We start from the raw sequence: 20,985 nt of genomic DNA, 5'->3' as shown, positions 1-20,985 counted from the left end.
GGACAGGGAACTGCTGGAGAGGGGACAGCAAAGGGCTACCAAGGTGCTGAGGGGACTGGAACACCTCTCTGATGAAGAAAGGCTGAGGGACTTGGGTCTCTTCAGTCTGGAAAAAAGACGGCTGAGGGGGGATCTTGTCAACGCTTATAAATACTGAAAGGGGGGGTGTCAGGAGGATGGGGCCAGGCTCTTCTCAGTGGTGCCCGGGGACAGGACAAGACGTAACGGGCACAAACTTGACCATGGGAAGTTCCACCTCAACATGAGGAGGAACTTCTTTGCTGTGATGGTGGCAGAGCCCTGGCACAGGCTGCCCAGAGAGGTGGGGGAGTCTCCGTCTCTGGAGACATTCCAACCCCGCCTGGACGCGTTCCTGTGCCACCTGCTCTGGGTGACCCTGCTCTGGCCGGGGGTGGGACTGGGTGATCTCCAGAGGGCCCTGCCAACCCTATGATTCTGTGATAGAGTTACACCAGGGATCGGTCTGACCCTTTGGCCTTTGATTTTGCTGCTTAGGCATATTTGGAGGCTCCCAGTGGTCTACCAGGGGAATGGTGCAGGACCTTGCAGCCCCCACCACACATCTCCTCCCCAGCCAAGCAGCTGCAAACCTGGCAAATCTCCAAGGGTTGGGAAGGGAAGGCAGACACAAGCCCAAGTGGTGTCTCCTGGATGCTTGCGGCAAAATAATTTAAGGCAAGTGGCTGGCAAGGGACTTACTCTGTATTCAGCAGCCACCTTGAATGGTCCCTACAGGACAGTGCAGGTCGCAATGGCTCTTTCAGCCCTACAACCACCAGCGGAGCCCAGGTACCACCCACGGATGGGGGAAAACTGCAACGTCGATAGAAATATCTACACTCAAGGCAAAAGCGCTGAATGTGAAAAAGGAGTTAACCTTCAGAGAGTTACCTGCATTTAAAATGCACGCCAGTTTTACATCCAGCACCGGTGTCAGCGTCTCAGACTGGGCTTGCACACTGAGCCACGCGCGCACAGACCCAGGGTTGGGTTGGTTGGTGGGTGTGAAGGACCTTCACCTCTCCTGGAACAGCTGGCAGCATCTCCATCAGCCCCACACGCCCACCACCCCCGCCTCAGAGCCTGCTCTGTGCTCCCACTGAGTTCCACGGGGCACGGACAACCAGGCGCATGGCACTGAGAAGAGCTGGTGGGGCCTCAGCCCTGGCTGGTGGCTCTTTGGGGTTGTTGCCATGCAGCTGACGAAGACACAGCCTACGAGAAGTCACTAGAGGGAGATGCAGGCCCACGCTTGCCTTGCGGGGCTGCAGAAGGCGAGCAGAGAGGTACAAGGGGCCATGGAGCATCCTTCTCATCGTCCTTCCCATCCTATCTTCTGTTGATTGAACCCATTTCTTGGCTTTGATTCTGCTCTGCACCACGGACCCAAGATGAATGTTTGCTTGGGAGCACCAAGGTGGATTTGCATGAAGAGCAAGTAGAAAAAAAGAACAATTTCACTGCCAGAACCAGTGATTTTGCAGGTAAGAACCCAATGGTATTGTGGCCAAGCCCCACTTCTGGAGGGCCCTGAGAGGTGAAGGAGCTCCAAAGGCAGCAGGAGTTGCTGAAGCCTTTGCTCTGCTGCTGGATGCCACACCATCGGACTGGAGATTTCCAAAGTCTTCCCATCCCGTGTGGGAAGGAAAAGTGAAAATTTTCATTTATTTTCAAATGTCAAGTTTGAAGAGTTGTTTTTAAAAACAGTGGAAATTCTTTGCTCCTGGATCATGGAACCTTTTTCTGGGGGTGTCCTGTCTTTATTAAATATAATCCGTTATAATTTACTTCGATTTCAAGCTTTCATGCACAAGTGATTTTGTAAGCTAAAACCCATCTCAAAGCAGAAAAAAGAGTGGGGCTTTTTCTAAATATGAAAATGAAGTATTTCGACCACCTTTTTTTCCCTTCTAAAATCTACCTCAAAAAGATTCTTTCTCCACAAGAAGTTCTAACCAGGGCAAATCAGCATCCTCCTGAAAAATGAGCAGTGCCAAAACCCACCGCTGATACCAGCCATGGACACAACCGGACACCTCCACCGAGCATCTCCACCCTCACACCCACAGGAGGAGGATGGCCAGGCCCACAGTGCACCCACTTTCATTAGTTCCTTTACTGTTGGGGTAAGAAAACACACGAGGGATGTCTCTAAGACTGCATGGAGGTACCAGAGGAACCCACCCTGCGTCACATCTAGGTCTTGTGCTACCTGACCCCTGTTGGTCTCCAATCCCTGCAACCAAGGGGGGCTTGGGGCCAACCACCCCCAACTCCCCTTGAAGCCATAATACTCACCCCCAAAGAGAGAGTATTTTTCTGAGCCTCTGCGTATAGAGGTTTTTGGAAAAGTAGGGATATTCCCACTTCCTCAGTCCTTCACACAAATTTTTCACCCCTCTTGCAGACAGAGACTTGACCCCCCAAAGGGAGAGGCAATGGCAGTGTCGATGTGTCCGTGTTACTCTGCTCCTCTGGCCAGCGCTACGCCCCCAGCCAAAGGACCAGCATTCCTCTATCAGCAGGATTTTTATGCCCCAAATAGCACCGATAGCCATATTTTTAAAGAACGGTGCCGACGGCAGGTGTTAAGGAGGCAAGTGGCAAACTGGCAGCAAGGAGGAAGGGTTGAGAAAGGTCAGGAGGAGGCAGAGAGGACAAAAAGCAAAGGGAACAGAGATGGCAAGTGGGAAAGCAAAGACCAGAGGTGAGCAGCCAGCCCCTCTTTCCCCAGAGACCTCTAACGAAGACCCATAGGCCCTGCCTTGCAGACTGGAAAAACCCCTGGATGCAACTGAAGGGTAAAAACAGGAGAGAAAGGAGAAGTGATTTAGAAGAGGAAAAGACCACCCGAATTCATCTCCTGCCACCTCCCTTGAGCTGGCTTTAGCACTTAGATGCTCTCAGATTTTCCCTCGGGCACTACCCAGCCCACGGTTTGGTTTCCAGGAGAGCTCGTCACCATCGCAGCCCTGGAGAGCAAGGGACGACGAAGACTGCGTTTCCTAAACAGTACCCAGGGTCTGGGTACAATTCAGGGCGACTGAGGAAAGCAAGCGGCGAAAGCTCCGCGCAAAGTCATCGGAGCGAAGCACCTGAAGGGGACGGGCTGCAACGAAGCTGTTTTCATCGGGAGAAACGCTAATGTACGACGAACGAGCCTGCAGAGTTTGGAACAAATTAAAACATGCTGCCAATTAAATCACAGCGGTTTTGCTGCCTTCGAGGCGGAAGGAAATCAGGCTTCAAATGGTGAGAGCAGGGAAGCAGCCAGCGCTGCTCACCCGCGGCACGGGCAGGCTGGACCTGCAGAATTATGGCAAGCTCTTGAGTGTGGCCAGCTGGCACGTCCCTCTCCTTGCCCAAGTGTCCTTGGGGGCCAGCCTGTGTCCTCAGTGCCACGGGAGTCCGGGAAGCTGCTGGTGGCGGTCGGCCCAAGGAAGGACCTGCAAGCTGGGCAAAGCTCACCATGCGGACACGCTCTACACTACATTAGAACTGCACTGATTTTTTTCTTTTTTGGTGGTGGTAGAGTAGTTTTGGGGAAGATGAAGGAGCTGCACTGACCTCCCTGCAGCCCACAGAGCATGGAGCTCAGTGGGGCATCACTAGGAACAGGACCCAAGGGCAGGACAAGCCCCGTCGCTGCCGCCCTTACACCAGCTAATCAGAAACTCCATCCGGAATGCAGCACCTTTCCAGCAGAAGGTTCCGTGGCGTAGCTCAAGCTGTTCACAAATATTAGAAAATAACCAAGGAAAGAGCATCCCCTCCCCTGCGACAGCATCCACGCAGCCCGGAGAGCGAACCAGCACAGCCCTGCCAGCCACATTCTCCTCTAACCTTACAGCCTTCCTCATGGATGTAAGATCCAAATCTCAAGGAAACCGCAGACATCAGCTCGTCAACCCCTCGGGCATGTTTTTCTAACCCCAACCAAAGTTGCTGGCACGGGGTTTGAAGCCATGTGGCACGTGGGGAGCCATCAGGCATCAGCTTTATGGGCCGCAAGGTCAGCTTTGAGGTCGCCTACGGCAGTTGGGGCTCTCAGGAGGACAAGGCAGGAGCCTTTGCTGCTTTCCCATCATGCACGTTATCAGGTACATGATTTCCCTCTCCTTCCGCTCGGGTCCAAGGCAAAACAGGGCTGTGAAAGTAGAGCTGAGGAAAGGCAGAAACCTGCCCTCGCTACCAGGGGCTTTCTCCTTCTATCCCCACTTTGTAGCCCCTTCGCCCACAGCATTGTCATTTCTTTTTCCTCGCCGCACAGCACTACCGACTGGCAGGGAGAAGGAGCCCTAAGGGATGAACGAAAACGTGTATTAAAAGCAGACGCCATTCATCCAGGCCAGCTCCTGCACAGCCACGCATCGCCCAGCCGACGCAGAGACCAGCAGCGCCCGGAATTAAATTAGTCTATCAAATAGATCAGAATCAATGGATTCAATTACACAAGGGTAAAACCCTTCGGAGGCTCCATCACTGTAACGTATAAGCCAGATTTCAGACCCAGTTAAGAGCCCCCCCGTCACTAGCTTTAACTAACTTGGTTTGTGGCCCTGTTTCTGTTCAAGCCGGGCGACTGTGAGCTGGCAGGTGTCTCACACACACACTCTACAACAGCACTTTTTCTTTTTTTTTTTAAACTAATACCATTAAATAGTATTTTACAAAGTCCTTTCGGGCGAGAAATCAAATGGAGAGCTGCAGAAAAAGCGTTCTGGCTAAAACTCAACTCCATCGTTTGTGCATCTTAAAAATGGTGCAGCTGTTAATTAGGAGCAGCCACGTTCCCCGCAAGGTCACCGTCCCACAGAGGATGCGAGAGGAGCCAAAGGGGAACCGAAGGGACCCGCAGGCACCTGGTTCACCCTCCTCAGCCCAGCGGGGCCCGTTCCTTGCCCACCCCCAGGCAAGGAGAAACCACGCCAGAGACCCACGTCCACCTCGGGGAGGGACGCACGGAGGACAGGGCAGACTTGGAGACTCTGCGGACTCACGGTTGAGGTGCCCTCAGCTCCACTCGACAGACCCACAAACCCCACGCTTGGCTGTAGACACCACTGCTGTCCACCTTCCCAGCACCCGGCCCCTGTGGCTCGCCCAGGAGGAGTTTCTGGGCAGTCTGAGATGCTAATTGCTCCTCTTAATGCACTATAATTAGCAGCCACTAGCTCACTTTCCTCCCTGAACAATGCGGTCCGCAGCCTGCATAATTTGTTAGCAAACCACGGCAAAACTGGCGGCAGCTCCATACCGCACGCTCCAACATCTGCCCAGCAAATATATTTCGCATTATTTGTAAACCTCCAGCTCCAACAGCTGGGAGGCTGGAGAAGAGCATCCAAAGGACGAAAGGGGCTGAAAACTCATCTCGGGGGGGGAGGCAGAGGCAGTTTATTTCCCTCCCCATCCTCCTCCTGGCACAAAGGAGGTGTGGAGGTGAGGACCAGGCGGTAGATGCTCCTCCACGAGCCTCTTCTTGCAGCCACGCACGGTAATTAAACCCTCTGCAATCCCAGCTGCGCAATTCAATTTTGGGTTTGGCACATCGCGAATCCAACCAGAAACGAGAGCTGGTGGGGGCAGGGACTTGGCCTGTTTGTAAGTTCCAATTAAAATAGTTTTAAAAGTCTACTCGTTCCTGGTTAGCTCTGGGGTTTGCTACTTCTAGTCCTGTTTTGTAGCAGGGATGCAGAGGACCTCTTCAGCCACCCCCAAAGAAAAAGTCTTTTTTTTTTTTTTTTTTATTTTGTAACCAAACTTTTCATTCATGAACAGATAAGAAAGGGTTTTTTCCAATCTGAAAGTGAAAATATTTCATTTGAGATGGAAAAAAAAGCAGTGCCGAGCCCTGCCTCAGGCTGCTGTGACCCGGCTACCAGGATTTGCCACAGGCTCCCATCTCCCACGGCACCTGAGCCACCCAGAGATGCAGGAAACTCCACAACAGGCATTTTTTCCTTTTATTTAATTAGGCACTGCCATCTTTTTGGGGAAAACAGGGGCCTTTCACTTCCAAGCTCCATCTTGGAGACCACGGACATCATCACCATCTCCCAACCTAAACCCCAATGCTGGGCAAGCAGCTCCAGCCACATGGTTGCCCACCAAGACCTGGGGCTGCAGTAAACCTGCAGGCTTCACGATGGCCCTGCTCTCGCCTAGGGCTTCCTTCTAGCCAAGGTCTTTGTTAATAATTAACAGTAAGTCAAGGAAATAAAAGCGCTCAACAGAGCCATAAAAGGGAGGATCTGGGCACTAGATCAACAGCGTGGCCCGGCCCAGGGCGCTGGGGGAAGGCGCAGAGGGCAGGAGCAGCTCAAGGCTTTGCCGCTGCGGGGATTCACCAGTTTCACAAAGGACAAGGACGGACAAGTTCAAGGGGAAAAAACCTTGCTGGATGATTTCACATTGCCCGCTCACACGCAGAAGTCGTCACACGTCACACGCGGAGCCAGCCGCACGCACCCGTCTCCAAACCGAGCACCGAGGCAGAATACCCAGGTGTTTAACCACACACGGAGCATCTCGGGGGTGAGCAGTGGCCTGCCCTAGTCCCCAGGGTCCGCCGGCCCAGGGGGTGCCAGCAGGTTTTTCGTGACATTTTCTCATCTGCAGCACTGGCTGCTGCCATGGAGACTGGGCTTGCGTTTCCATGGGCTGCCATGGGAATGCCTGTAGCGAGAAAGCTCTTAAAAATCAATGGGCTGTTACACAGGAGGCTTTGTTTTAATTTTGCTGTTAAACTGCTAAAAAAAAAAAAGAGAAGCCACCTGATGCCTTGATGTACCTTGCAGTCCCAGGCAAAGAGGCTGCAAGAGTCCCACGGAATCCATTAATTCGGCGGAGGCATTGCTCCGCTCAGAAAAACCAGAGGGGAAGGTTTCTAAACACCTTCCCTTCACCCCACCGCACACCACCAGTAGCAGACATCCTCGTGCTGTCCCCCCAGAGATGCTGCCATGTGCTTGCAAAAGCTTGCCTGAAGACACGATAAAACCGGGTCCCTGATGCAACCAAACCTGCCCTGGCGGCACCCGCCTCATCGCCCCAGGCTCACCGAGCTGGAAGGGGGTTCTGCTCGAGGCCTGGAGCCTGCACCCACGCAGGTGCTCGTCAGCATCACCACGGTCCTCCCTGCCCAGCCGCGGTGCTGGGACAGTGCTACCAAGGTCTCCTGCAAAGCCTGAGGAGCCCCTTTGGAGAGAACCTCAATCCTCACTTACGTGCCCCAGACAAGCTCCCAAGAGGGGGACAAAAGTCAGCAGAGATACCTACCCCCCTGGGTGACCGGCGCCCCAGGACAGCAGCTCCCTCGGGGGGAGCAAGGTGAATATTTCTTCTCTGTGCAACAGTCCCTGCGGGGGGATAGAAACCCCGGCCACTTCTTTACGAGTTCAAACCAAGAACTTGTGGTTGTTTTTTTTTCCCCTTCCAAAAATTAAATTGCAAAGTAGTGTGGTTTCGATGTTACATTTTTATTGCTTTGGGGGGTTTTTCTGATTAAAAACACAGTCTTGAAATACAGTCTTAATGGTGAAAAAAAAAAATAAAAATAACAATCCAAGTCCTCCAGCTTTCCAACACGACCTGTATTTCTCCCTCCAACCAATTTTGCCAGTTTTGATCCAAAGTGCTAACTCCCTGAAAACACATTTTGCAACAAGTGAAACCACAGTAGTGAAAAGTTTCGGCTATGGCCGCCTGTAAGAGACTTTGGTGCCTCATTCTGTACGTCTTGAAGGGGAAAATTAAAGACATCAGCGCCTCTCTGCCCCACGGGGCGCGACGGGGGCTGGAGGATGAAGCTCGTGAGGCCCGAAATCATTTGACAGGTAGAAGAGGAAGGGAGGCCTGGCTTAAAGAGACGCTGGAGACCCCACCTCGTGAAAACAACTCTGCAAAGCCAAGGATTTAAAAGCCAGTTCTTCAAAGGGAAGTCACCCGCGGACAAGATATCCGGGCACGGCTGGCAGACGGCACCGGGTGAGGAAGAGTCCGGTGGGAAGCCAGGGCTTACAGCCTGAGCTCTGTCCCCACGTCCCTAAAATACCAGTTTTAAGTGTTATTTCTACCAGATGCCGAGATCTTATTAAGAAGCAGCCGTGAGGCACCGCAGGGGCGGGAGCCGAAGCATTCGGGTACTCGGTAGGTGAAGGCAGCGCAGAACGAACCCACAGGACACCCACCAGGCAGGGGATGCTCTATCCCAGCGGGAAGCCGGGGTCCAGCCCTGGCAGCCTGCACTAACACAGCGTGGAATTCCTACACATTGCAGACGAGCGGGGGGTTTTTTGGGGTGTTTTTTTAATTCAACTTCAACGTCCGGCATGGGAAAGGTCTATACTGGCAACTCTCATCTGGTGAGCTCAGGGGAAACGGGTCTCAGCTAAAAGTTACTGGTCTCCGAGGCACAAGTAATCGCGACTGAATTATAGTGGTTCTGTGTAAACAGAACCAAAAGCCAAAGTCAATAGCGTACATGCTCGCTCCTTTAAATAGCCCAACTTAGAGAAGAACCAGCTGAGAAGGACAGATTGGGAACTGCTTTAAACAGTTGTGCAAAAACATGAGAGTCGAGGCAGAAGGCTTAAAACCCCCAGAAATTAGATATGGGAAGTGGGGAACGAGCACAAATTGAAAGCAGCCATTAAGGATGGTAAAACTTAAGGGGAAAAAAAAAAAAAAGGAATCAGCCTGTGATAAGCAATGCAGAGTCTACGATTTGTAGAAGATCAACTTGGACAAGGAAGATAAAGACAGGAGAAGTCTCTGCCCCGGCCATCCCTCGCTGCAGCCCGGGGTCCCCATCGCGGACCCCACCACGTGGAAGGGACTGAACGGGGTGGGAAGACGGAGCCGGAGAAGCCACATTTCTGTCAACGTTTGGGAAAAGCCAGATGACACAACCAGATGACAACGGAGTACTTTCCATTCCAGAAGTGACAAAGAGGAGGGGTTTCTCCACCCCCGTCCCAATAATTCAAACTAAAAAGTGTTAAAATCGCAGGCTCTCCTTAACATGAGCCCTGATTTCTCCATTTGGCTCGGAAAGCTGGGGAAGCTCCAGGGGACTGGGAAAAGGCTTTATGTTGTGCCAATACGCAAAAAAAAAAAAAAAAAACCCCAAACAAAAAAAAACCCAAAAAAACACCACACCAACAAAAAACCACCAGGCAAACAGGAGGCCTTGAGTAATTACAGACCTCGTCCCTCAAGCCAAGCCCAAGCGAAATAACAGAGCAACCGATATGGGGCTCATTAATAAAGAAACCACAGATAATGTAATTAATGCCATGGTTTTGAAAAGAGTTGCTGTGTAACTAACTTGGTATCTTGCCTGAGGAGATTAAGAGTGTTTTGTTGACAAAGATAACAGTGTTGATGTAATGATCCTAGACTTCTGTAGGGCTTTTCAGTTAGCGCGGCTCGATGCCATGGTCCAAAAAACTCAGCTGACTTCCTCAATGGGAACCAGGTTAAAACCCAGCTCAGAACGTATCTGGCTACAGGAGCCCAGACAACCAGGGTAACGCGCTGCCCTAGTTTTCAGCTAGGTCAAGCTGGGTAAAAAGTATTTCAAAGCTTAGTGTCTTCTCTCAAAAAACATGTTTTTGTTAATAGAAGCCTCTTCTACTCAACAGGCAAAAGGTACAATATGATTTACAAGCTCAAGATCAGAGAAAGGCAATTTTAAACGGTTTTTTTTTTCCCAGCACATTCTAGCATCAAGCCCCTGCAAGAGGCTCGGTTATGGGAAAATTGAAAATCAAGGCCGGAGTCCTTGCTAAGCAAGCTGCACTGATTTAAAGGAGGAATAATTGCCAGGAGGTCCTGTGGGCTGTGGTCAGCAGCAGATCAGGTCAGACGTAACTATACCATTGGATCTGCAGCATCCACAGCAGGAGTCTGGGGATGAGAAACCCCCTCCTGGTGCTCAGCACAGCCTCCCTCCGCTCCGCACCGGCCCTTGCTTCCTCGGAGAGGAGTTCAGAGGGCTGCAGCCCTCTGCAGGCATCACCCTGTCCTTCTCCAGGTGCTCCGGGCCAGAAGTGCAGGGTCTGGCGTGCAGGAGACATCTGCTCAACCCAGTGATCCCCCAATGTCACTGGCTGGTGTAACCCAAGGCAGCAATATTTGCTCACAAGTTTCATATATGGCTCCCGGGTGCTGGATTTGGGAAGTCAATCTGTTGTAAGCCTAAATAATAAAAAAAGATAAGTTGGTTTTGGAGGCCCATGTGAGATGCCTCGCAAGTGCCCTGTTTCTACAGGGAGATGTTCAGGGCTCCTCGGTATCGTATCCCAGCAGTCAGAAACTGGAGCAACCCAAACACCCAGGGGCCAAATTCAGACTGGAAAGACTCGGAGGGGCTCCCCGTGCCCCCTGCTGCATTCTCAAAGAGCACGAGTGCCTCTCCTCCACCAGCCCTTTGCAGAGCAAAAGCAAAACCCATTTCTAAGTGACCCTCGGGCAGAGAGCAGCCTTGCTGGTGGTTGCACGCAGGAGAAGCGGCTGCCCCAAGCACACGGCCATGGACCTGCAGCAGGACAGGAGACATTGGTGGGAAGCACAAAGTCCCACGAAGATGCTCGGGCCGACCAAGCCAAGCCCTCGCTGCAGTACTGCTGGCGTACAGCAAGCCATAAAAGTCAGCAAGGGCACAAAAACTGAACCCAGGCAGAAGGTCAGATGATAAATGGTTGAAGAGTAGCTGTAATTCTCGCTAGAGGATGCCTCATGGCTTGGGTAGATGGAACAGCACTTTATTTCTTTGATATGGGGTGGTGGTTAAAAACCACTGAGGTTCAGATCAACACACTCTTTTCACTCCATTTATCACACAGTGGATTTGAGGTGCAATAAATTACCCATAGACACCTTATCCTACCTGAAAAGCCAGTTTCAGAGATCTTCAGATGGCTGAGATACCAGAGCTGTCAGGAACGAGAACACCCATCTCAAGATAACTCCCGAGAGCCACGGAGACATTGCTGGGCTCGAGCACACTTCCCCCACCAGCCTTCGCTACAAACCCACAGGGACAATTGGGATTAGTCCAGGTTATCCAAGGACCCGGCAGCCCCGAAGGCCAAGGCAACCAGTGGGGCGGAGGAGTGGCAGTTCCACCATGGGGACTTGTCCCTATTAGACGGGATGGACCAAGCGCAACCGATTTGTGACAGCTATTTTGAAGACTGACATCCCGAGTACGGGCATCTCCTGAGTTACGCAGGCTTCAGACTGCTCTGATTTTAAAGGGAGGATGCTCTGGTAGTACCGTGACATGAGGCAGAGATGCTAACAAAAATTCTCCGTTAACTGCTGTCAAAAGTTATCTTTAAGATGGACCTTCCTCCTTGTTTAAGTAGAGCCGGCATTTCCTTTGACACACACAAAATATTGTTTCCCCCTCTCCTCTCCATATAAATGATCTCTAATCCTCAAGAGTACCACATAGTGATTTGCTTTATTCAGCCGGGATGGTTCTTGGTACGATCAAAAAGTAGCAACAAAGCCCTACAAAGTAATTCTGCGTACTGAATATTTAAAAACCTCAACAACAACAACAAAATTTTAGTTGAAACTCAGACTCTGTGACAAACAACAAAACCTCATAAAAAAAAAAAATTAAACCCTTTTTTTTTTTGCCATCCAGGTCATAATAATGTCCAAGCTCATTTTGCTCCGTGTTCTCTGCTGCCACCAAGCATTGCCCGACCCAGCAGCAAAACATGGTCATGGATGGTACCCTACGGGAGCACCTTCCCCTGCTCAAGCACGTACAGAATTTGGAGCGGAGTCAAGAACTTGCCCGACACACTCTTTGCTTCCTTTGGCCTCCTGCTCCCTGGAAGCGTTTGTGAAGAATTACTTACAAGGAGCTGAGTGACACATGCCGTAAAGCCAGAAGAGCGACACCAGCCTCACCCCACAATTTCCCTTTCCGGCTGGAAGATGGCCTGAAGTCTGCTCGGGGATCCCTCCCAGCCCATCGCCGTGGAATCGGGCCACCCGCTAACTGGAAAGATGCCATGCTGCAAAGTAAGACTCTCGCCAAGCTCTAACAGCAGAGTCCAGGCCAAAAACTTTAAATCCTTGCAGAAGTGCTCAGATGCTTGCGAGAGACCTACCTTGGGGCTGGTTTTAGTTATGAAGCCCAAAGAGCATGGCCAAGCCATCCCCGCTGCTAGAACGCTGCATTTGTTACGCACAGTGTGGGACTACTCCTGAGCTGCTACTATTTAGGGAGCTAGCAGCAGTTTTAGGATTGAATGAGACAGAAAAAGTCACTGCAACACCGGTTTTGTTCGATAACTAATCTGAGCACGAAAGAACAGACACGCCATGAACACATCGAGCGTTTTCAGAGAGTTTTCACAGCACTTTTATACCAAGAAGAAATCTCAGAAGTAGCTTGAACTGTCCAGACAATTAAACCTGTGAAATCTGGTCTCTTTGGAGATCAGTGGGATTAAAGCTTTCTTTGACTCTTGCTTGAATGGCTTTAGGGTCCCAGGTTAAATTGCTTTGGAAAAAGCCATTCGGTTTAGTAATCAACTCCGCACACTTGCTCATGGTCAGTACAGGCAGACAAAGAGAAGACAAAAGGAAGGAGAAGTGGCTCAGTACCATCCAGGTCTCAAAGATTACTCAGAAATTACAATCTACCCCTCAAAAAACCCCCAAACCGCAAAAGAAGTTCACTGCAATTCAGGTACAATTTAGGCTGCCAGTAACAACCGACTAATCTACTGCCTTCATCCACTTAACATCTTCCTCCACCATCGCACCCTAGCCCTCCATTAATTATTTAGCTCTAATTGGCAATTAAGGAATTCACCACTTCACTAATTTACATCTCAATGAACAAAGGCACGGAAAGTGTAACTACAAAGTAGAGCTTTGGATCGTCCCTGCAGCGCAGCTGATCTGCTCCTCATTATTTTCAAACCGTAACGCGTTAGTAGCGCATTTTTTTCTTTTAATAAATCCAAACGTCAAAGATCCCGAGGCGTCTCTGGTCCTGATTAAGCACTCAAAAAAATAAACTTGTCCCAAATCCAGAATATTGTTAGTCTTCCCCTGCAGACCTATGAATTTCCCCACTTTCCTTATTACGGCAACATCTCACCAGTCCACACCAGCGGCTGGGAGAACCGCTGCCAGCGAAGCCGGCTGGCGAATGAGCGTCGGATGGCAGAGCACGTCCCAAACGGGATCCCATCAGGACTCGAGGACTAATTGCGAAGAGGTAGGGACCAACTTTCAGACGTGCTCGGGAGGAGCGATTTTGCCATCTCAGCTCATTATCATCAGCGTGACAAACCCAACCCGTAATCACCCCCCCGGGCGCACTGGTAGTACGCGAGCCTGCTGCTGCCATTGAGCCCCGATGAAACCCTGGGGCAGACGGGACAAACCCAGCTGCAAAAGGCCACTTGGCCATACGCGAAGCATGGTTTGCACCAAGGAGTCAGCAAGGGGTAGCCAGATGGGTTTAAGCCGGGTGTGAGAGCAGAGACTATCCCCAAATGGTTAACAGCAACGCCTGGGAGGGTGCGGGGAGTACAGAAAGGAGTCCGCACTGCTCAGTCACACACCAAAAAAAAAAAAAAAAGTATCTGAATTTACATTTGCTGGCAGGTTTCCCCCTCAGGATGTCTGTTTGCATGAACTCAAGCAACAAACCTTGGCTAGAAATCCCAAATAACACAGAAACATAAAGGACTTGCAGCTCGCCTTGCTCGGAGCGGTCCCTCATCTCCCTGATACATGCCAAGGAGCTGGAGACAAGCTCCAAAGCTCCGGCTGGGTGAGAGCAGCTCCAGCGAGGGGGAGACAGCCCCCGGCCCCATGAGCACCAGCAGGACTTGGGAGCAGCCACCCTTCTCCCACTGCCGGACTTCCCCGGGGAGCCATGCCAAGGAAGCGTGATGTTCTGTAGCCCCCAGAATCACAACCACCTCCTCCCACTGCAGAGCTTCAGCTCTTCCAGACCTTCAAGGCCAGGTCGGACAGGGCTTTGAGCAACCTGGTCTAGTGGGAGGTGTCCCTGTGCAGGGCTGGGAGGTTGGAACTAGATGATCTTTAAGGTCCCTTCCAACCCGAACCGTTCAATGATTTCCACCTCCTCAACGATGGTGAGCAGCAAGTCCTCCCCAGGCAGATATCACGTCCCACGTGTGGGCAGAAGCAGCAGTCATCCAGCCTCCTGCTCTTTCTTGTACCATGCAGAGATCTGTCACTCTGCTAACCTCACCCTTTCCTTCCCTCGGAGCAAACCCAGCTGCAGCCGGGCTCGCCGGCAGATCCACAAACACGCCTGTGCACACACTGGCCTGATCCATCTCATCACCGCCTTCATCAAACCACCCCTCTTGGCCTCAACGCAAACGCACAAGGAGGTCACCTAAACTCTCCTTGGCCTCCATCACCTCTGGGACACGTCAAGTTACATTCAAACCATTAAAGAGAGACACTGCAATAAAGAAAATAATAACTGGTAGCCTTGCCTTGGTATTTTGGCCTTTTACCTGATTGCTCCTTAGAGCAACTCGTTTCCCCAGGAGACATTCTGGTGGTGCGACACACCAGAGGGACCCAGGGAGGGGTGTTCCCTGCACAGACCTCCTGCAGCAAGGCAGGGGGGGTCATACCTGAGCAGATGAGTCCTGGATTTCATTGGTTTCTTTTGGTACCTGGAGAGTTGGAGAGAGAAAGAGGAAAAGTATCACTGCCCAAGGACCCGCACGGACTGAAGCGCGTGCTTATTGTTGGCTCCAGGATTGAATGCTTCCCATGGCATGGAAGCATCCAGGGAGAACACACTGGGACCCAGCCATTCATAGCGACATGGGGGAATAGCTTTTGATTAAACCTCTCAAGTCTTCGGGTTGTTTTTGCAGTTTCTTTTGGTTTTGAAGCTAATCAGTCCTGAGGAGGGCCAGCAAGGGATGGGAACTGGTGCGATGTGGGGCAGAATTATTCCATGGATTACCACTTGCAGTCAACTTACTGGTGTTTAAAATAAAACCTTCTCCCTGCTGGGTAAGCCACTGGAGCCATTCCGGTGAGCGCTCCAGGCCTACAGAGCATGGGGTAATGCAGATATTAAGAGCAGGTTAAGAGGAGCCCATCACCTTGTAGGCTTAGAGGACGCATCTTCTAGCTTTTAAATCAGAGGCTCATCCTTACTTCTTAGCTCTAGGGAGCGAGTCCAAATTATCTTGGAGCTACAGCCATTACTTAAGGGCTGTCAACTTGAGAAATGCCAGGTACCACGGTGGGGATGACCATGGCTTACGCCTGCTGGGAACTCGGACGCACCGATCTCCCTCAGAGCGGGCAGACAACCAGCGTGACCTGCTCTGCATCGCGGTCTCGGCCTTCTCCGCGTTTCCTCCCTGGCAAAGCCAGCTCCTACTTAATCCTTTATGATTCCGAAAATCCTCCTCTTAAAATAATAAATACAGAAACTGACGCCGCCGCCCCCCCCGGGGAATGGGGCAATTAGTGCAGGGCTGCTCCGGGCGCAGGGAGAGGCAGCAGCACCAGCTGGGTGTCACGGCGTCACCGCTCCCTGGGTGTGCTGGTACCGGGATCCCGCAGGAAGGACACTTTGGGCAGGACCCAGACAGGGCAGATGCCCCATCCCACACCCAGTTCCCCTCTCCCAGCTCCTCACTAGACCATCAGAAAAGGGTATTACGCATGGGAGGTTCACGGCAAACGCTGACATCAGGCACCTGCCTCTTCGGCAAGCCTTCTCCAGACTGCTACAGAGTCCTTCTAGATATACCTGGCCTAGAGAGATGAGGTTTCTCCCTGGGCCAGCTCCAGCTCCCAAGAAAAGCCTGGGTTCTTCACGTCTTTGAGGATTTACTATGCGATCTGGGCCTTTTGGCATAGAAATATTTCTTGAACACTGTCATAAAAGTAAAATCCACAAAACTTCCATTTCCCAGCAATACTGGCAAAACAAAGGAGACCACCTTTGAAAGGACGATGCACCAAAGGGTGCGATGCAGCAGCCGTGCTGGGAGCAAGCAAGAGTTTCAGAGTGATGTACAATTCACCCCCTCCCAAAAGCAAAGCTCCAGCTGCAGCATTACTCACCAGCTACTCAAACCTTTCCTGTGTTAAACACATGAGCACATACATGCACACACCCAGGCTTTCTTTGGCTCAGAAACTTCCCCTTTAACTCATTCTCCCTTTGCACCAAACCCATCTATGATTTGAAGGGAGGGTTTGGCTGGTGAAAGAACCACCACCCCACGTGCTGGCCACCATCACCTCCTTGCGTCTCAACTCAAACTGGAGACCCAAGAACTTCCAAGGACGCATCAACGCCCTGGGTTGGTCCTTTCATTTGAATCGTGTTACAGCAGAGAGGACCTTGGGCCAGCAACCCCCAGATTTTTCCAGCTGCCCTCAGCCACACCTCTGGCCAGGCTGGTGAAAGCTGCCACGGGGAACCGAAGCGGTTGAGGTTGAAGGAGCGTGTGCATGTCGAGTTGTAGCTGCGGCAGTGCTCGCCGGCGGCCGCTGGGTCTCCCATCACAAAGGTCAGTTGCTGTAGAGCACCCTGGGGAAGAAGAGACACAGAAACCATAGTTTACCCACGTGCTTCCTCCAGAGGAGAGGGAAAGATCTGGGAGGGTGAGGGTGATGGTGTCTCCAGCCTTTCATAGCCAGGGACTTCTTTACAGGACGGTTTAGGCAACCAACATTTACTCGCCATCTTCAAGAGCTGGATGCAAAGATCCTGGGAACAAAAAGCCAGCGACGCGCAAGCTATTCTAGTGTTAGACAACAGTAAGGATTCATGAGGTGCTAAGCACACTGCAGGATCAGGCCCTTGCTAGTCACCTCCAGGAGAGCATCCTCCCCGAGCCCAGCCCCAGCAGTACCCTGGTGCAGGGCCAGTACCAAACGGGACCCCTCGAGGGGCTGACAACTGTGTGCCTGCAGGTGGCAAAGGCTTGTGACTCCACCGTCACCTCCCCACACACCCAGCTCCCTACAGCTCCCGGCGAGGACTGCTCGGCTGGGTGCTGGGCAGCGGCAGGGAGCCGCTCTCCTACTGCAAAAGGCTCTGCTGAAAACAAGGGCGCACGAGGAGGGAGACCCAAGGGAAAATATTCCGTACAGGAGAGGATTTACAAAGAAGGAAAGAACGAAGCACGGTATCGGACTCTCAGCACAGACCACCAGAGAGAGGAGGGAGGCAGATCTACAGAGTTGCCTGTTTGTCTGCAGAAGGCAAAATGTCGACCTCCAAGATTCTGGGCTTGTCTGACAAAATTCAATTTTGTCAGAATCAAAATTGATTTAAGAAGGGCTCCCCTTACTGCCTTTCCCTTCCCTGCCTTACTAGGCTGCCTTCTCATTTCCTTCATTAACTCATGAAGACTGAAATAATTAGTTAGCAACATGGCATCACTGATGCTCGAGCAGCTTTTTTTCATGACAACTACCTAGAGGGAATGTTTGAACCAGCTCCATCCACCCAGTGCTCCTCTGCTACCTCCCAGCAGCAGCAAATGCAGAGAGGGGAGTGTGTCCGAGCTGCCAGTTGACCGCTTCACTAAATGAAATCTTCCTCCCCAGGCTGGGGGTGCAGCTGGGCAGCCCACTATGAACCAGGGACAAGGAGAGCGCTACCCCAATCATAGAATGGTTCAGGTTGGAAGGGACCTTAAAAATCATCTAGTTCCAACCCCCCTGCCATGGGCAGGGACACCTCCCACTAGATCAGGTTGCCAGAAATGGAGAAGAGCTTCAGATTGACGACACAAACCAGGGGTTGGTCTCAGAAACGCCACTTGGACTTTTTCTGCAAGAGCTAGATCTGTTTGATGCCCTCAGTTTCTGTCTGAGGTTGACCATCAGATATGTTTCAACACAAAGCCTGATAGCCTTGGAATTTATCAGGCATTTTAACAAGGCCATCTACTTTCATCCACTGGGAATCCTTTGCTTATAAAGTCCTCAGAGCAGGGACTCTATCTTCACCATGTGCACGGGACAAGCTCCCCAACCAAATGCTTTGCAGGCTGCCGGCACAGATGACTTCTGTAGATGGTACAAGTCATGGTCAACAAGAGTCAGCCTGTAACCTAGAGGTCTCTACTGCTGACCTGACTGCTGGCACTTGTGTTGCCTTTACCCAAAAGCAAGCACTTTGCACAATTCAAAGCCTTTGCAAAGCTCACCCTCCCCAGCTGTGAAAATAAATAGTGTGTTGTAGGAAGAGAAGGCAATGGATTCCTTCAGAGGGAGTTGCAACCTCACTTTGTGCAGCTAGAGCCCACCATGTCCTCAAATAAAGCCCTGCCAGCCTTGCCCAGCTCTCACCTTAAAGGGGATCTCAAAGGATTCGATCAGGCCTCCGATGATGATCAGCCCCTCGGTGTTCACTCCCATCCCGAAATAATTGGACCAGCTCACTCTGTCCACCAGCCGACAGTCCACGTGCAACTCCAGCCTCTCCAGGGAGATGCTGAGAGCAACTTGGTGCCAGCGCCCATCGCCGAGAAAGGAAACTGGGAACCTGCGTGCCCCGGAGCGGGAAGGGAAGAGGCACAACATGAAACGTAGGTCTTACACCTACACCTTCACCTTTACCAGCTCCCAGGGACCCTCGTGTCTCCATCCTTAGTGCAGATGCAAAGGACAGCCTTAGAGAAATTAAGTCTACCTTATTGTCACAAGCAAGGACCATCACTTCTCTTCCAGCATGGGAATGCTATTTCTAGCCAATGGATTTGGGCATGTCTACAACCAGTTGACGTGTCTGGGAAGTTATTGGTATTTGTGTCTCTCCCCACTTGATATATCCCCAGGTATTTGAACCTTTTTGTTCTTTGCTTTGTTTTCCAGATCTGCATCATGGAGTTAGGCAGTGACTACCCATGTGGTCACACCAGCAAATCTGAGGGACCATCACCCAGGTGGTGGGACATGACCTTGATTCAGCTGAGGTTGGGTCAGAGCAGCACTGCTCAAAGCCCATAGTGGGAAACCTTAACTCTGTCCTTGGGAGTAGAAAAGGAAGCATGAAAAGGCAAAAAAAAAAAAATCACCCGAGCTGGAACTTACTCATAGTGTCTCCTCCTCGTGGTGACAAAGACCAAGGCGTATGGGTTAATCCTGATCTGGAAGATCACGTGGCTCCGATGGCTAAGGATGGTCACTAGACTGGTGTCCTCCTTCAGCGAGTACCTGAGCTTCATCAGCACACTCAGCTCATCTGCAAACCTAGCAGAAAGAAGTGACCCATGGCATTCTGCAGCAGCTGCTGTAGGACCATGAACTGCCCTCTTAGGACAAAAAAAAACCCCAAGTCACAGCACAAATGAACTCAGTGAGAACTAAAAATAAAAAGCCAAGAGCCCACAGTCATTCAGGTGATAAGGTCAGGTACTCAAAAGCAGCAGCCAGGCCAAAATCAGCATTGCCCATATAACCTTAACGCATCCCTCTCAGGTGTAATCTCAGCACGTGCTTATGTGGCCATACGTGATTTTCCATGGGGCTCCTGCCCTGCCCACTGCTGAGACTGGACGTTAACCCTGTTACAAGGAGCTCTTCAATGCTGCCTTCTCTCACCATGTCCGGCGTCCTTGTCCACAGCAAGCTACAGCCCCGTATCAAGTACAGCAAAGGTCCAACTTAGTCTATGCCTGCACCGCCCAGTGCCTGGGCATCAAGCAATGCTAAGGGATACGGCTGTGGTGTCTCTCCTGCTCTCTCCAGTTATGTGCTGGAGCAGAGAGGTCTTCCTGATGGGAACACCAAGAAAACACATTCCTGGAAATGGTCAAACACTGTGGCAACGTGTCTTCCCTGCACACAACCAAGAGCGATGGAAGAAAGGGAAGAAGCACTGAGCTCATAAAAGCACAGTGCACGTGTTTTATCTTCACATCGTTATGGAACGGGGTCTTAAAGTAACCCCTCAAACCAACAAGCATGCGTGAGGTGACTCTGAGCACCACCACCCCAACCCCATCCCCCTGAAGGCCACCTACCTGTCCCCAAACGCCTCCCTCGTGGGGATGTTGAGGGTGGCGTACTGCCCGATCTCCAGGACGCTGCAGTTGGCTTCGTCATAGCCAAAGGAAATATTGCTGAGGTCCTGCGCGTGCGAAGTAATTTTGTCCAGCAAGTTCACTTCATCTGCGTTGGGGGAGGAGAAAGAGATGCTCAGTAGCTGAGATACCTTCACTACAGGGCTCTGCTCTCTTTGTTCTTCCTATTAGACAACAGACAAAACCCCCAGGAAGAAGACAATGCCATGTGGGGAAATTAAAATAATTCACAAATTCAGTAAACTTGGACCAAAACAAACACCCAGATAACCTCAGAAGCAGCCAGCTGATATTTTTGAAACAGAATATGTGTTTCGAGGCCAGTGTCCCAAAGACACAAAGGGCCATTCCTACCCCAGCAGCAGTGGTACCTTTATGACCATATGGTTGGGATCCTCAGGACTGTAAAGCAGATCCTGGGACACAAATGTCCTAAAACACAAGTCCTGGATCACCTGGGCACGGAAAATCCTGCTCGGTCCTTTCCCAAGCTTCCTTGTTGAAGTTTGCCCAATTTCAATAAAGAATTGGACCAAGGAATGAGTTGAAGTTACCGTGTCCCTCACTGAGGCGGGTGTCCTGACCAGACCACGGGGACACTGCCCTTTGCCCAAGGCAGGGTTCAGGAGCTCCACCGGGAGCCATGCGTCATGCAATACCCCTTTCCCAGCAGGCGAAAGGCCCGTTTTCATGTGAACATGCAACGTGGTTTGAATCGGGCGAGAGCCCCCGGGCTGGGCTATTTGGCACCATCACTTCAGTCTCACGAGGAGCTTTTAACTCCCTCGGTGAACAGACACATTCCCTTTCCAAGTTCATTCTGTAACTAAAGAACTGTAAATAAACTCTTCAATTAAATGAA

The 20,985-nt window shown here is 51.4% G+C and overlaps 1 protein-coding gene across 8 annotated transcripts in view; it reads right to left on the bottom strand.

Annotated features, from left to right (window-relative positions):
- Positions 1-20,985, bottom strand: part of LOC141751627 (uncharacterized) — a 105,397-nt gene that overhangs the window by 43,898 nt on the left and 40,514 nt on the right. For 6 of the 8 annotated variants that reach the window (XM_074608744.1, XM_074608747.1, XM_074608745.1 and 3 more), the window contains exons 2-6: positions 20,064-20,211; positions 19,132-19,290; positions 18,388-18,583; positions 16,472-16,615; positions 14,685-14,726 (exon numbers count right to left, since the gene is read on the bottom strand). In XM_074608744.1, the coding sequence (XP_074464845.1) occupies positions 14,685-14,726; positions 16,472-16,615; positions 18,388-18,583; positions 19,132-19,290; positions 20,064-20,211 (689 nt within the window). The remainder of the gene's footprint in view (positions 1-14,684; positions 14,727-16,471; positions 16,616-18,387; positions 18,584-19,131; positions 19,291-20,063; positions 20,212-20,985) is intronic. The other 2 variants (XM_074608746.1, XM_074608752.1) reach the window with 1 other exon arrangement.

The sequence above is a fragment of the Larus michahellis genome, chromosome 15 (genome assembly GCF_964199755.1).
Source record: "Larus michahellis chromosome 15, bLarMic1.1, whole genome shotgun sequence".
Classification (NCBI taxonomy): Eukaryota; Metazoa; Chordata; class Aves; order Charadriiformes; family Laridae; genus Larus; species Larus michahellis.
This window is presented reverse-complemented; position numbering and strand designations above follow the sequence as displayed.